The sequence below is a fragment of the Bombina bombina genome, chromosome 3, assembly GCF_027579735.1.
Source record: "Bombina bombina isolate aBomBom1 chromosome 3, aBomBom1.pri, whole genome shotgun sequence".
Classification (NCBI taxonomy): domain Eukaryota; kingdom Metazoa; phylum Chordata; class Amphibia; order Anura; family Bombinatoridae; genus Bombina; species Bombina bombina.
The window spans coordinates 374,531,300-374,547,442 of NC_069501.1; the positions used below are offsets into that span (position 1 = coordinate 374,531,300).

General features: G+C 37.4%; 1 protein-coding gene across 1 annotated transcript in view; it reads right to left on the minus strand.

Annotated features, from left to right (window-relative positions):
* TMEM183A (transmembrane protein 183A) overlaps positions 1 to 16,143 on the minus strand; it is a 77,279-nt gene that overhangs the window by 41,426 nt on the left and 19,710 nt on the right. Inside the window, exon 5 of the mRNA XM_053706516.1 lies at positions 13,285 to 13,465. Within this exon, the coding sequence (XP_053562491.1) occupies positions 13,285 to 13,465 (181 nt within the window). The remainder of the gene's footprint in view (positions 1 to 13,284; positions 13,466 to 16,143) is intronic.

A 16,143-nucleotide genomic window follows, 5' to 3' on the forward strand; every position in this document is an offset into this window, starting at 1 on the left:
GAAGGACTTATGCGTTCCAACGAATTCCGATTAAGGTCTAAGAGGGTTGCATACTAAGCATAGCCTATAACAATGATACCGGAAGTGACGTTGTGCGTGTCACTATTCCGGATATAGGATATGCGGTTCAAAATGCAGGAAATAAAGAGGGTTGTATACCAAACTTAGCCTATAACAAAGAAACCGGAAGTGACGACATGCGTGTCACTATTCCGGATATGGGATATGCGGTTCAAAATACAGGAAGTAAAGGGGAATTATGAAATTAGGATGATCTGTAACATTACACGGAGTATCATATATAAGGTATGAGCTTACATTACAATTTACCTCTGATGAAGAAGGGAACTAGACATACTAAGCCCTTTGAAACGCGTAAGGTATTGTGTTAAGAAGGATTACCCTCAGTGTACTCTGGGACTTTGAACATGAACTTTTGCTGGGATTTGTAAAACTTTTTCCTGTGGCTGTGCCTGATTTTATTGGAATTTGTCTACTTGTGTATATATATGTGTTATTATTAAACGGTATTACACTATATATCTCTCTTGGTTCTCTTTTATGGCATGGTGATTGAGATCGTAAGTTTCCATCTACCTGAATACCAAGAGTGGCAAGTGATATTTACAGCAAAGAAAGTTCTATCTACCGGTGGATACACACTCCAGAGGGCTTAATCCTTATCAGTGTTACCGAATCATCCTTACCTCATATGATTGGGGGATTTTAACGTAAGTGCAAACCCAAAAGGGGACACACACCAATTTAAAGAAGAAAACTGAACTGTTTACTACAATTTCACTTGTTCATTTGCTATATTGGGGACTAGTAGCACTTGATGTTCATCAATATCATTATTATTACATCTTGTGAATGTCGTTTATGAGAGACTTTTGAATATTTGATATTGTACTCTGGGGCCTTTTGAGCTCTAAAATACGCATGTATATTGATATTAGCATAGTTTAGCTTTTTTTAGTGATTTTATTCTCTATTTTGCTTAGCGCCATCTCTATATCTCTTGTGTTTCTATATATATATATATATATATATATATATATATATATATATATATATATATACATATACACACATATATATATATATATATATATATATATATATATATATATATATATATATATATATATATATATATATATAGATAGATAGATAGATAGAGTTTATTTAGTCAGCCACCAATTGTGCAAGTTTTCCCACTTAAGAAGATGAGAGACGCCTGTCATTTTCATCATAGGTATACCTCAACTATGAGAGACAAAATGTGGAAACAAATCCAGACAATCACATTGTCTGATTTGGAAAGAATTTATTTGCAAATTATGGTGGAAAATAAGTATTTGGTCACCTACAAACAAGCAAGATTTCTGTCTCTCACAGACCTGTATCTTCTTCTTTAAGAGGCTCCTCTGTCCTCCACTCATTACCTGTATTAATGGCACCTGTTTGAACTTGTTATCAGTATAAAAGACACCTGTCCACAACCTCAAACAGTCACACTCCAAACTCCACTATGGTGAAGACCAAAGAGCTGTCGAAGGACACCAGAAACAAAATTGTAGACCTGCACCAGGCTGGGAAGACTGAATCTGCAATAGGCAAGCAGCTTGGTGTGAAGAAATCAACTGTGGGAGCAATAATTAGAAAATGGAAGACATACAAGTGATAATCTCCCTCGATCTGGGGCTCCACGCAAGATCTCACCCGTGGGGTCAAAATAATCACAAGAACGGTGAGCAAACATCCCAGAACCACACGGGGGGATCTAGTGAATGACCTGCAGAAAGCTGGGACCAACGTAACAAAGGCTACCATCAGTAACACAATACGCCGCCAGGGACTCAGATCCTGCAGTGCCAGATGTGTCCCCCTGCTTAAGCCAGTATATGTCCGGGCCGTCTGAAGAATGCTAGAGAGCATTTGGATGATCCAGAAGCGGATTGGGAGAATGTCATCTGGTCAGATGAAACCAAAGTAGAACTGTTTGGTAGAAACACAACTTGTCGTGTTTGGAGGAGAGAGAATGCCGAGTTGCAACCAAAGAACACCATACCTACTGTGAAGCATGGGGGTGGCTACCTCATGCTTTGGGGCTGTTTCTCTGCAAAGGGAACAGGATGACTGATCCGTGTACATGAAAGAATGAATGGGGCCATGTATTGTGAGATTTTGAGTGCAAACCTCCTTCCATCAGCAAGGGCATTGAAGATGAAACGTGGCTGGGTCTTTCAGCATGTCAATGATCCCAAACACACCGCCCGGGCAACGAAGGAGTGGCTTCGTAAGAAGCATTTCAAGGTCCTGGAGTGGCTAGCCAGTCTCCAGATCTCAACCCCATAGAAAACCTTTGGAGGGAGTTGAAAGTCCGTGTTGCCCAGCGACAGCCCCAAATCATCATTGCTCTAGAGGAGATCTGCATGCAGGAATGGGCCAACATACCAGCAACAGTGTGTGACAACCTTGTGAAGACTTACAGAAAACGTTTGACCTCTCTCATTGCCAACAAAGGATATATAACAAAGTATTGAGATGAACTTTTGATATTGACCAAATACTTATTTTCCACCATTATTTGCAAATAAATTCTTTCCAAATCAGACAATGTGATTGTCTGGATTTGTTTCCACATTTTGTCTCTCATAGATGAGGTATACCTATGATGAAAATGACAGGCCTCTCTCATCTTCTTAAGTGGGAGAACTTGCACAATTGGTGGCTGACTAAATACTTTTTTCCCCCACTGTATATACACACACATATATACACGCACACATATATATATATATATATACACACACACACACACACCAGCCACTTTATTAGTTACACCCTTCTAGTAAAGGGTTGGACCCCCTTTTCCTTAAGAACTGCCTTAATTCTTTGTGACATAGATTCAGCAAGGTGTAGGAAACATTCCTCAGACATTTTGGTCCATAACGACAGAGCATCACGCAATTGCTGCAGATATGTAGGCTGCACATCCATGATGTGAATCTCTCGTTCCACCACATCCCAAAGGTGCTCTATTGGATTCAAAATCCGGTGACTACGGAGGCCATTGGAGTACAGTGAACTCATTATGTTCAATAAACCAGTTTGGGATTATCTGAGCTTTGTGACATGGTGCATTATCCTGTTGGAAGTAGCCATCAGAATATGGGTACACTGTAGTCATAAAGGGATGGACATGGTCAGCAACAATACTCAGGTAGGCTGTGGCGTTTAAACTATGCTCAATTGGTACTAAGGGGCCCAAAGTGTGCCAAGAAAATATTCCCCACACCATTACACCCCCACCACCAGCCTGAACCGTTGATACAAGGCAGGATGGACCCATGCTTTCATGTTGTTTATGCCAAATGCTGACCCTACCATCTGAATGTTGCAGCTGAAATTGAGACTCGTCAGACCAGGCAAGGTTTTTCCAATCTTCTAGTGTCCAATTTTGGTGAGCCTGTGTGAATTGTAGCCTCAGTTTCCTGTTCTTAGCCGACAGGAGTGGCATCCGGTGTTGTCTTCTGCTTTGTAGCCATCTGCTTCAAGGTTCAACGTGTTGTGCATTCAGAGATGGTATTCTGCATACCTTGGTTGTAACTGCCGCTAGAGATGGTTGTGTGTGAAAATCCCAGTAGATCAGCATTTTTTTTTTTTAAATACTCAGACCAGCCTGTCTGGAACTAACACCCATGCCACGTTCAAAGTCACTTAACTCCCTTTTCTTCCCCATTCTGATTCTCAGTTTGAACTTCAGCAAGTCGTCTTCACCACGTCTAGATGCCTAAATGCATTAAGTTGCTGCCATGTGATTGATTAGCAATTTGTGTTACCAAGAAATTGAACAGGTGTACCTTATAAAGTGGCGTGTGTATATATATACAGGGAGTGCAGAATTATTAGGCAAATTAGTATTTTGACCACATCATCCTCTTTATGCATGTTGTCTTACTCCAAGCTGTATAGGCTCGAAAGCCTACTACCAATTAAGCATATTAGGTGATGTGCATCTCTGTAATGAGAAGGGGTGTGGTCTAATGACATCAACACCCTATATCAGGTGTGCATAATTATTAGGCAACTTCCTTTCCTTTGGCAAAATGGGTCAAAAGAAGGACTTGACAGGCTCAGAAAAGTCAAAAATAGTGAGATATCTTGCAGAGGGATGCAGCACTCTTAAAATTGCAAAGCTTCTGAAGCGTGATCATCGAACAATCAAGCGTTTCATTCAAAATAGTCAACAGGGTCGCAAGAAGCGTGTGGAAAAACCAAGGCGCAAAATAACTGCCCATGAACTGAGAAAAGTCAAGCGTGCAGCTGCCAAGATGCCACTTGCCACCAGTTTGGCCATATTTCAGAGCTGCAACATCACTGGAGTGCCCAAAAGCACAAGGTGTGCAATACTCAGAGACATGGCCAAGCTAAGAAAGGCTGAAAGATGACCACCACTGAACAAGACACACAAGCTGAAACGTCAAGACTGGGCCAAGAAATATCTCAAGACTGATTTTTCTAAGGTTTTATGGACTGATGAAATGAGAGTGAGTCTTGATGGGCCAGATGGATGGGTCCGTGGCTGGATTGGTAAAGGGCAGAGAGCTCCAGTCCGACTCAGACGCCAGCAAGGTGGAGGTGGAGTACTGGTTTGGGCTGGTATCATCAAAGATGAGCTTGTGGGGCCTTTTCGGGTTGAGGATGGAGTCAAGCTCAACTCCCAGTCCTACTGCCAGTTTCTGGAAGACACCTTCTTCAAGCAGTGGTACAGGAAGAAGTCTGCATCCTTCAAGAAAAACATGATTTTCATGCAGGACAATGCTCCATCACACGCGTCCAAGTACTCCACAGCGTGGCTGGCAAGAAAGGGTATAAAAGAAGAAAATCTAATGACATGGCCTCCTTGTTCACCTGATCTGAACCCCATTGAGAACCTGTGGTCCATCATCAAATGTGAGATTTACAAGGAGGGAAAACAGTACACCTCTCTGAACAGTGTCTGGGAGGCTGTGGTTGCTGCTGCACGCAATGTTGATGGTGAACTGATCAAAACACTGACAGAATCCATGGATGGCAGGCTTTTGAGTGTCCTTGCAAAGAAAGATGGCTATATTGGTCACTGATTTGTTTTTGTTTTGTTTTTGAATGTCAGAAATGTATATTTGTGAATGTTGAGATGTTATATTGGTTTCACTGGTAAAAATAAATAATTGAAATGGGTATATATTTGTTTTTTGTTAAGTTGCCTAATAATTATGCATAGTAATAGTCACCTGCACACACAGATATCCCCCTAAAATAGCTAAAACTAAAAACAAACTAAAAACTACTTCCAAAAATATTCAGCTTTGATATTAATGAGTTTTTTGGGTTCATTGAGAACATGGTTTTTGTTCAATAATAAAATTAATCCTCAAAAATACAACTTGCCTAATAATTCTGCACTCCCTGTATATATATATATATTTTTTTTATTTTTTTTATTTATTTATTTATAAAATACACTGAATATTTTCTGCTATGTGACATTGGAATGTCAAAAATGTACAATAAAAACCTTTATTAAAAAATGAATATTGCATACATGTTTTCATCTACTTAACTGAAAAAGGGCTTTAATGCACATATATTTGTCTATACATGTATTTATGTGTTTCTATGTGTATAATTGTCTGTAAATACATACACACACACACTGTATATATATATATATATATATATATATATATATATATATATATATATATATATATATATATATATATATATATATATATATATATACATATACACACACACACATATATACAGTGGATATAAAAGGTCTACACACCCCTGTTAAAATGTCAGTTTCTGTGATGTAAAAAAATGAGACAAAGATAAATCATTTCAGAACATTTTCCACCTTTAATGTGACCTATAAACTGTACAACTCAACAACTCAATTGAAAAACAAACTGAAATCTTTTAGGTAGAGGGAAGAAAAAATATAAAAATAAAATAATATGGTTGCATAAGTGTGCACACGCTTAAACTAATACTTTGTTGAAGCACCTTTTGATTTTATTACAGCACTCAGTCTTTTTGGGTACGAGTCTATCAGCATGGCACATTTTGACTTGGCAAGATTTGCCCACTCTTCTTTGCAAAAACACTCCAAATCTAACAGATTGCGAGGGCATCTCCTGTGAACAGCCCTCTTCAGATCACCCCACAGATTTTCAAATCGGATTCAGGTCTGGGCTCTGGCTGAGCCATTCCAAAAAACTTCTTCTTCTGGTGAAGCCATTCCTTTGTTGATTTGGATGTATGCTTTGAGTCGTAATGCTGAAAGATGAAGTTCCTCTTCATGTTCAGGTTTCTAGCAGAAGCCTGAAGGTTTTGTGACAATATTGTCTGGTATTTGGTTTGATGTACTAGTTTCTGGACAACATAATTCCCTCTACCTTGACTAAGGCCCCAGTTCCAGCTGAACAAAAACAGACCCAAAGCATGATGCTGCCACCAAAATGCTTCACTGTGGGTATGGTGTTCTTTTGGTTATATGCAGTGTTGTTTTTGCGCCGAACATATCTTTAATCTTGGTTTCATCAAAGCAGAACACCTTTTGCGACATGCTTTTGGGATACTTCAGATGTGTTTTTGCAAAATTTAGCTGGGCTTGGATGTTTTTTTTCATAAGAAAAGGCTTCCGTCCTGCCACTCTACCCCATAGCCCAGACATATGAAGAATACGGGCGATTGTTGTCACATGCTCCACACAGCCAGTACTTGCCAGATATTCCTGCAGCTCCTTTAATGGTGCGGTAGGCCTCTTGGCAGCCTCCCAGACCAGTTTTCTTCTCGTCTTTTCATTCCAGTTCTTGGTAATGTCACTGTTGCACCATTTCTCCACTTGATGATGTGTTCCATGGTATATCTAATTCCTTGGAAATTCTTTTGTACCGTTCTCCTGACTGATACCTTTTTTTTTTTTTTTTTTTTATTTTATTGAGGTTATATAATATACAGGAACAACAAGGTTATATCGCTGACAAATCCAATGTTGGCAATATTATACAGGTCTCTCGGATATATTAAAATTGCAACATATAATAAAAGTAAGTCCTTAAAGGGACATTAAACACTAAATACATGCTAGATAGAATGATGCATTCAAAGAAAAGATTAGTCCATGACTAACATGTAGATGTATTTTTTAAAGTTTCATTAGTGACAAAATAAGTGTAAAGTTTTAGTGTCTATAAAACACTGGGAGCTGCCATGTTGTAACTTGTGTTACCTTCTCTGCTGTGGCCAATTAGGGACAGTTATACATAGGTCATTAGAGTGTGCAGCCAATGGTTGTGCTGGATTTAACAGTGTTCTGCACTTCCATTTCTAACAGGAACTGAAAAGCTCACAATTTCAGAATGGAATTACAGGCAAAGAGGACAAAATAAATAATGAAAGTATATTGCAGAGTTGTTTTATACATACAATTTATCATTTTATATTACCATCTCAAAGTGTTTAATGTCCCTTTAATTGGAAAATTAGTATAAAATCTCAGCAAGATATAACAACAGTAAATAACATTTGTAAGTAATTAACATACAATATTAGAAGCAAACCTCTTATTTATCCATTTTTCAAATATGATCATATTTCCCCTTTAACTCATAATAAAGCCGCTCACTAACCTTTACCTTCTTCTAATAAGCTACCTTGTCATAATTTTACTCGCCTCCATAACAATAGAACGTGGTAAGACTTACTTTGGCTCAGAACAAGCCAGAAACATGGCTATATTATAATAAAGTAATCCCATCATCTGGGCATGGGCCCTATGCCCAGCGACGGGCATGTGCAATAAAGAAACACACGCTTATGACCAGGAGGAAGGATAATATACTAAGCTCAATGGGCCTAACACTCAGGTATAGGTATATATGTACATAATGTGTATGGGACTCAACTGTTTAAAGAGCGTGGTTTAATATCTGCTGTCCACCGTCAACTTATTAAGGAAAATATTAAAATGTTGTTATCCTCTAATGGCTCAGGCGTTTATACTCAAAGGAAGTGTTGCAGCACCAAACGTGCAACTTGTACCTTGTTCCTTGCATACTTGTTCCTTATACCTGGGAATGGCAATAATACCTCTATGTAGGGTAAAGCATAAAACAAGGAAATTGGTTACAGGCTATGCCTATTAATCTTTGCACCTTATTAGATAAGTGGCGTAGGGTCAAAGCATATGTGTCTAAATAATCAGAACTGTACCCATATACATATACAAACCTTAAACACAGTTAACAGCAAACATCTAGACATCCATTGTATCACATGCATATAAAAACATAGCAACACAAACCATGGAGAAAATTATACAGCTAATAGTAACCCATGTCAACCCTTGGCAATTGAGAGCAGCAGGCACCGGGGTTTATTAAGTGAGGTAGTAATCATAACATTTCTATCAATATTTGCATAAGGGTAAACTGTTATAAGATAGTTCCCTAAAACAAATAATCCATGTATAAAAGAATTATATTAGCAGTTATTGACTCAATTTACCCTTGTCAGCTCATAGAAGAAACATATAGAGATGTTAAGGTTTAACATGTCACCAACTATGGAAAGCAAAATACCACATAGCTGCGCAAAAAATGATGGTGTTACTCTAACTGGCCTAACAAGAGGGCAATTAAAGAAGTATAAGCTATTTTGCAACTCAAACATAAGATGTTTGAAACTTTAGTTAAGTAAAAACGTAGGTTATTGGCCTTTATTTAATCTGGTAGCTTTGTGGATAATAGCTGTCACAAAAACATTTTAGTATGAAGTGCTATGAGGGTTAGTCTATAGGTATGGAGGAATTTTATCCTGTTTCTCTCAGAACGTACCGTCCTGCATGGTCATCAGAATCAACTAATGTAATAATGCACTGCATGCACAACTATTAAGCATTAATTGCAACGTATTATCAAATAAACACCAGTCATATTGCTCTCTAAAGCAATGATAACATTGTCTCCCTGATATATGACTATAGCTATGCTTTGACTCCCATCTAGTGGAGAGAGTTAGAATTTATTTTGTATTTCAGAATAATGGACTAATAACCCACAACATATCCAGTAAAACATCAAAGTAGAGAAAATTCTCATAAAAAGATAAATAAATTGAGCTATATAATATCCTGGTGGAACTCTTTCTAACCTGGTAATCACATATATACACATTGGAGAAAAACATAATAGCATATTGAGTGTAAATATTCTATGTGTATCCGATACAAAGAAAATAAAAATAAAGGAGCTATAGACCTGGATTGATCTTATGACCATATACATACGGTCAGTGCAGGATGGGAAAGGTGGTGAAAAAGGATCAAAGAGATAAGTTAAATCATTAATAAAAGGTATTCGTATAGTCTGTCCCAGAAGTCCCTGAGTTGTCCAGAAACTAGTACATCAAACCTTGAAGTCGTCATGACTGGGTCCAATAATGAGTGGGGCTGTTAGGAACTCCAGGTGAGTAACTATTTGTAGACTTGTATGGTCTCTTCTGCATGAAATAAATTAATCTGCCCTATCCCGGTTGGTCCTAAGCGCAAGGTAACCATCCAGCTGTCTCGGTCTGGGCCACTGACACCACATCAGCCTTCACGAGACCAGCAAACGTTGTCACTGTAGTAGCCATCATAGGATCGTCCCTCTGCTCACGTAAAGAACCCAGGTCCTGTTCTTGAGGATCAGCTGCGTCTCTACCAGTTCCGACAATATTTAAAAGAGGAAGCTCTTCCAGAGTACAGCGGGTGTTTATGCCTGCTACAGCAAATGCAGCCAAATGCAAGCGTAGCAGAGATTTGCGGTGTCGCCTGGGGTTTGACAGCTCAGTAGGCAACCATATAGGAAAATCCTCATCTAGGTTATTCTGCCCCTCTTTACTTATTAGATTGTAGACATCGTGGCATGGCCTCTCTGTATAGCTGTAGGTTGAGACATCTACTTGTAGAACGCATCCGATGCGGCTGCCCATAGACTGGTAAGCGGATGTGTCGGTAAGGTTTCCCTGGTAGTTGGTGAAATTAGTATTTTCAAGGCTAGAGCCTGGGAGCCGGTCATCTGCTTGCATATGTGCATCATTGTCTAGCACTGCATCCTCACAAAGCTTACGCGCTGCCAGAGCTAAGCTGGAAAAATGTTCAGTGAAAAGCTGCATCATAGCCGATTCCCATGCATCTAAGGCCTCCAGCATGGTTATAGTCTCTTTAAGACTGCCAAACGAAGAATACAAATTCGATCCTCCACAATCTCCAATATGTCTGAGTGCTATTGGGTTCCCCTTGTAATGTGTATAGGGTTTTTAAAGACAATTACACTTTCTTTTAGCCGCTAAGAGCTCTTCACACACGTCTTGTCTCTTTGGTAGTTGGCTCCGCCCCCCCGACTGATGCCTTTTAACAATGAGATCCCTCTGATGCTTTGGAAGCTCTCAGCGAACCATGTAGGTCACGACTAAGAAAATGTCGGGGAAGACCTACTAGAACAGCTGAACTTTATTTGGGGTTAATCAGAGGCATTTTAAATGATGGCAGGTGTGTACTGACTCCTATTTAACATGATTTTGAATGTGATTGCTCAATTCTAAACACAGCTACATCCCCAGTTATATTATTTTAGTTTTTTAGTTTTACTTCCCTCCACCTAGAAGTTTCAGTTTGTTGTTCAATCAAGTTGTACAGTTTATAGGTCACTTAAAGGTGGAAAACGTTCTGAGATGATTTATCTTTGTCTCATTTTTTACATCACAGAAACCTGACATTTAAACAGGAGTGTGTAGACACATACATACATACACACATTATATATATACATATATACATATACATACATAATCCAGAAAAAAGGCAGGCACTCTCTGTTATAAATCCACAAAATTTTACTAAGTGACGTTTCAGGGTTTCACCCCCGTCTGAGGACGGGGGTGAAACCCCGAAACGTCACTTAGTAAAATTTTGTGGATTTATAACGGAGAGTGCCTGCCTTTTTTCTGGATTATGTGAACTTTTATGCCGTGCACCCCGGACATTAATTGAGAGTGCTATACCATATGACATTATGTGTATATATATATATATATATATATATATATATATATATATATATATATATATATATATATATATATATATATATATATATATATATATATATATACACATATATATTTTTTTAATTACACACACACTTCTTTAGATATATGTATGTATCTGTTAAATTCTTTTTTTTTTAAAAACCTGATATCACTTATCTTTGAGCCCTTATAACTTTTGTGTGTAATATTTTTTTTAATTTTTTTTATTAGATGGTGTTATGAGTAACTGTACTTTGTAATGTATTTTTGATCTGTTTTGTGACACTTTTTTGTTTTGCAAAACAGTTAACCACAGCTCTGAGGATGCGGTAATCAATCTAGCGTATATCGCAATTGCGTTTACTCTCAACTTGAACTTTGAGTGATAAACCCCTTTTCACTTGTGCACAAACATTAGTGCTCCACTCATAATCTGGCCCTGAATGTTTGGTAGATGTTGCATATATGGTTCTTAACACAAATTTGTATCAGTAGTTACAACCATATCCTCCAGCAAAGTCAATCTGAAAAACTCACAATACATTACTGTGGAGTGGGATCTTTTTAAAAAAAATACAATAAATTTTAGTTTCATTTTAATACTTGTGATCTTATTCTAGTTATTTTAAAAGGGATATTAAACACTAACTATATTTCATGCACCTCTCTGTAATCATGAGTGCTGCCATTTTGGAACCTAAGTTTCACTGCAGGTATCTGAAGGAGAGTTGCTGTTCATGAGCAAAATGTAAGCACTGGAATGCAGTGAAAGCTAGATTTTACCATGGTGGCACCCAAAAGTATTTAGTGTTTAATGTCCCCTTGTAATCAGAGTGCTACGTTTGTTGATTGCGGTAAACATGAAGAAATACTATGATGATGAAAAAGGATTTGTTTTACTATAGGTATTTTAAAAATGACTGTCAAATCAACATAGCAAATTATTAATGTGTTTTTGTAAAAAAACAACCACTGTGTTAAGGGAATCTCAACAAAATCCTCATGCCAAAAATATAAAAAGTGGGGAATTTTCCCAACACCTTTAACTCAAATATTCAATTTGCGAATCTGACTTGCTCAAAAAAGCAACACTTACCAGAAACCATGACAAAAAAAGTTTGCAGTGTTCACATAAATACACAAATAGGAAAAAAAAATTGGACATTTTATTTTAATACTGTCTTGCCTAGGAAGCCGAGGGGCTAAAACCTACTCGCAATCACACTTAGAGCTGAGTTATCGCTCTTATTAGTACCTGACTTGAATTGGAAGTTCCTACTATATACACAGAGTGCACTATTGTCTCTCTCTCTTTTCCTTACATATCTCCCCCTGGAGACACAGTGTAGATTTACTTGGATCCTCCAAAGCGGACCATCATAAGAACTATATCCTTTACAGATGTATGCACATATTTTGGACACTTTCCATAAAACCAACTTGGCACTGTTAAAAGGGATAGAAAGATCAAAATTAAAAATGTGCATGGATGCATTCCAATTTTAAATAGAAGCATCCTTAGAATATACTTCCATTAGCATAAATGCTTCTAGTAAAAAGTTTTGTTTCTTTAGCAGCATACACAAATATGCTGTGTGGGCCCGTTTACCAGTATTCAGGCTCAGAGAGTTGGTGGCGGTGTGTATTGTGCCTGGCAAGACTTAAAATGTTTGTCATACAAGCCACTGCTGACTCTCTGAGAAGGTGTAGTGTTTGAACACGGGTGCACAGGTCCTCACAACATATCTGTGTATGCTGCTGAAAAACAGTAATACCGTTTAGTAGCAGCATTATTGCCAATGGAAGTATAGTACAAAAATGCTTCAATTGAAAAGGGCCCCATGCACATTTCAAATTATGACCTTTCTATCCCTTTAAATGCTGCTGAGAATGAAACCATTTGTGAATGTTTCTGGCACAGTGTTTATTTCAGGCCAAAAAATTGGCAACAAATGCTGAAGAATGAGGATGTAGCTAAAAATATAAAATGAGCCACAATTTCAGGTCACTACCCAGAAAGCTTAGGTGCAGTAGAAGTCATGAATAATGCTACATGAAGACTGATATTCTAATATGCCAGAAACATGCTGCATAAGTACAACCTTCATAAACATACATTTCAGGCAATCAAAGAAAATATTTATTACTAACTTTTGCATTTGCCAAGGTACTTGGTGTGGATTCCGGAACTGGAATATTTTTAGACACTCTAGAACAAAACGGCTCGTACATGTGGTACAAAGAACGAATCACACAAGCACGTAGGGAGCGTAGCTTATACATACACTCCGGAAGTAAGCGCACCGGAAGATAGGCTTTCATGTGATAATGTCTACAAGACAATGACACAGAGATTAGGTCAAACAAAACACATATTTGCATAGGTGACGCATGACAAAAACAATGTAAAAAAACCCAAACAATGTTATATAACTACATATTAACATATGTATTTTACTTATTAACAAATACAAAATTATTGAAATAAAGTTTTCAGAGAACCAATTATGGTTTAAAGGGTCAATAAAAGTATGTTTAGCATATATTAACAATCAAATACCACAAAGATCTGCACAGAATTTCCCCCCCCAAAATAGTTGAAATATAAAATTTTACTTGGCACAACCTATCACATTTTACAAATGAAGAACAGTTCAGGCATACACCCCTTGAAACAATTGCTAGCATTTATGTTACTGGATTCCTTTATAGTGGCAAAATATGGACAAATATTTACAATCAGGTTTTCAGATCTAAGCAATTACTGTTGTGTAGCTTGTTACATGGTCAGGTACATTTTCTAATTCTTAAGTATGATACAGGTATTCCAGTCTCTCTGAGGGAAGAGGAACAAGCACAATTTACAAAAGGTGTTTTACAGGAAAATCAGGGACCTCTCTATACATCACTACACTAAGAAAGGGGGAGGAGTGAAAACATGCAACATTGAAAGAAAAACTATCTTTTTAAAACATATGAAGTCATATTTACAAAAAATAATGCAGTGGTTTACTTCTATACAACATTTAGGATATACTAGTAAGTTTACATTTTTAATTTACTATCACTTTAAAGGGACATGATTCAAATAGAGAAAGTCATTTTAAACAACTTCCAATGTACTTCTATTAACTAATTTGTTTTGTTCTCTTGGTATCCTTTGTTGAAAAGGATACCTAGGTAGGCTCAGGAGCTGCTGATTAGTGGCTGCACATATATGCCTCATGTTATTGGCTCACACATATGTATTGCGGTTTCTTCAATAAAGGATACCAAGAGAAGCAAATTGGAAAGTTGTTTAAAATTGTATTCTCTCTCTGAATCATAAAATGTTGTGTTTTATATCCCTTTAAGTATTGGCTTTATTAAAACTATGTAAAGCAAGCCAGCAGAAGAAATAACACTCACAGTAGGGAGAGTATAGATAAGTAACAAAATGTTAATCTTAAATTGTTCTCTCTAAGTATTGGGCTTTGGTATACAGACAAACATAAGATAAAAGGAAGCATTTGTGTGTATAGAACGTAATAAAATAAAGAAATCTGATTTCCTTGCAAGCTCAGCCCAGTTTAATGGGTTGTGGTATCAAAGAACAAACCATGTTATTTAATATACATAAAAAAACCTAACCTATTAATTTTATACTCTGATGCTTGTATAACAAGTCATTGTTGGAAACATATTAAAGGGACATTAAACCACAAATTTTTCTTTCATGATTCAGACAGAGAATACAATTATAAACAACATTCCAACTTACTTCTATTATCTAATTTGCTTCTTTCTTTAGATATCCTTTGTTGAAGAAATAGCAATGCACATGGATCAGCCAATCACACCAGGCATCTATGTGCAGCCACCAATCAGCACCTACTGAGCCTATCTAGATATGCTTTTCAGGAAAGAATATCAAGATAATTAAGCAAATTAGATAATAGAAGTAAATTACAAAGTTGTTTATAATTGTATTCTCTATCTGAATTATGAAAGAAAAATTTGGGGTTTAATGTCCCTTTAAGGGTAAATCAATTTTAATCTTCTACTCCAAAACAAATCCAGCTTGGGGAGAAAAAAAAAAATCAATAAAGCTTTCTAATGTATACGTCTAGAGGCATATGAGTGGATGATGCCGTTTGTCAGATGGTTAGCCACAGAATGAATGTGCAGGCATATAAACATTTCCTATGATGCTTGTGTTACTTTAATTGGAAATCATAAACTAATTGGATTTTGGTCAACTTACTAGTAATTAAAATGCAACAATAACATCAAACGGACACTCAGATCAAATTAAACTTTGATGATTCAGATAGAGCAGCAATTGTAAACAACTTTCCAATTTACTTCCATTAAAAAAAATGTGCACAGTCTTTTTATATTTACACTTTTTGAGTCACCAGCTCCTACTGAGCATGTGCAAGAATTCACAGACTATACGTATATGCATTTGTGATTGGCTGATAGCTGTCACATGGTACAAGGGGAGTGGAAATAGACATAACTTTGAAATTTGTTATAAATATACTACTCATTTTAATTTAAAGGGACATTCAACACTTAGTGTAACAGGTTTTAATATTGTAAATTAAGAAACGGAGGTCCGCCTACACTATACCCCTCCTCCCTTGCCGCCTTGCTTCTGTCCTAATCAGCGGCGCTAACTACTCTAATACCCGGTCAATATGGATGCCGAACTCCCCCCACTATTACGTAGCTGCCTTCTTCTTAAACTGATAAGCAAATCAGAATCCAGTCCTCGGACTGAAATTGCACGCGCGTGCAATTTCAGTCCGAGGACTGGATTCTGATTTGCTTATCAGTTTAAGAAGAAGGCAGCTACGTAATAGTGGGGGGAGTTCGGCATCCATATTGACCGGGTATTAGAGTAGTTAGCGCCGCTGATTAGGACAGAAGCAAGGCGGCAAGGGAGGAGGGGTATAGTGTAGGCGGACCTCCGTTTCTTAATTTACAACATTAAAACCTGTTACACTAAGTGTTGAATGTCCCTTT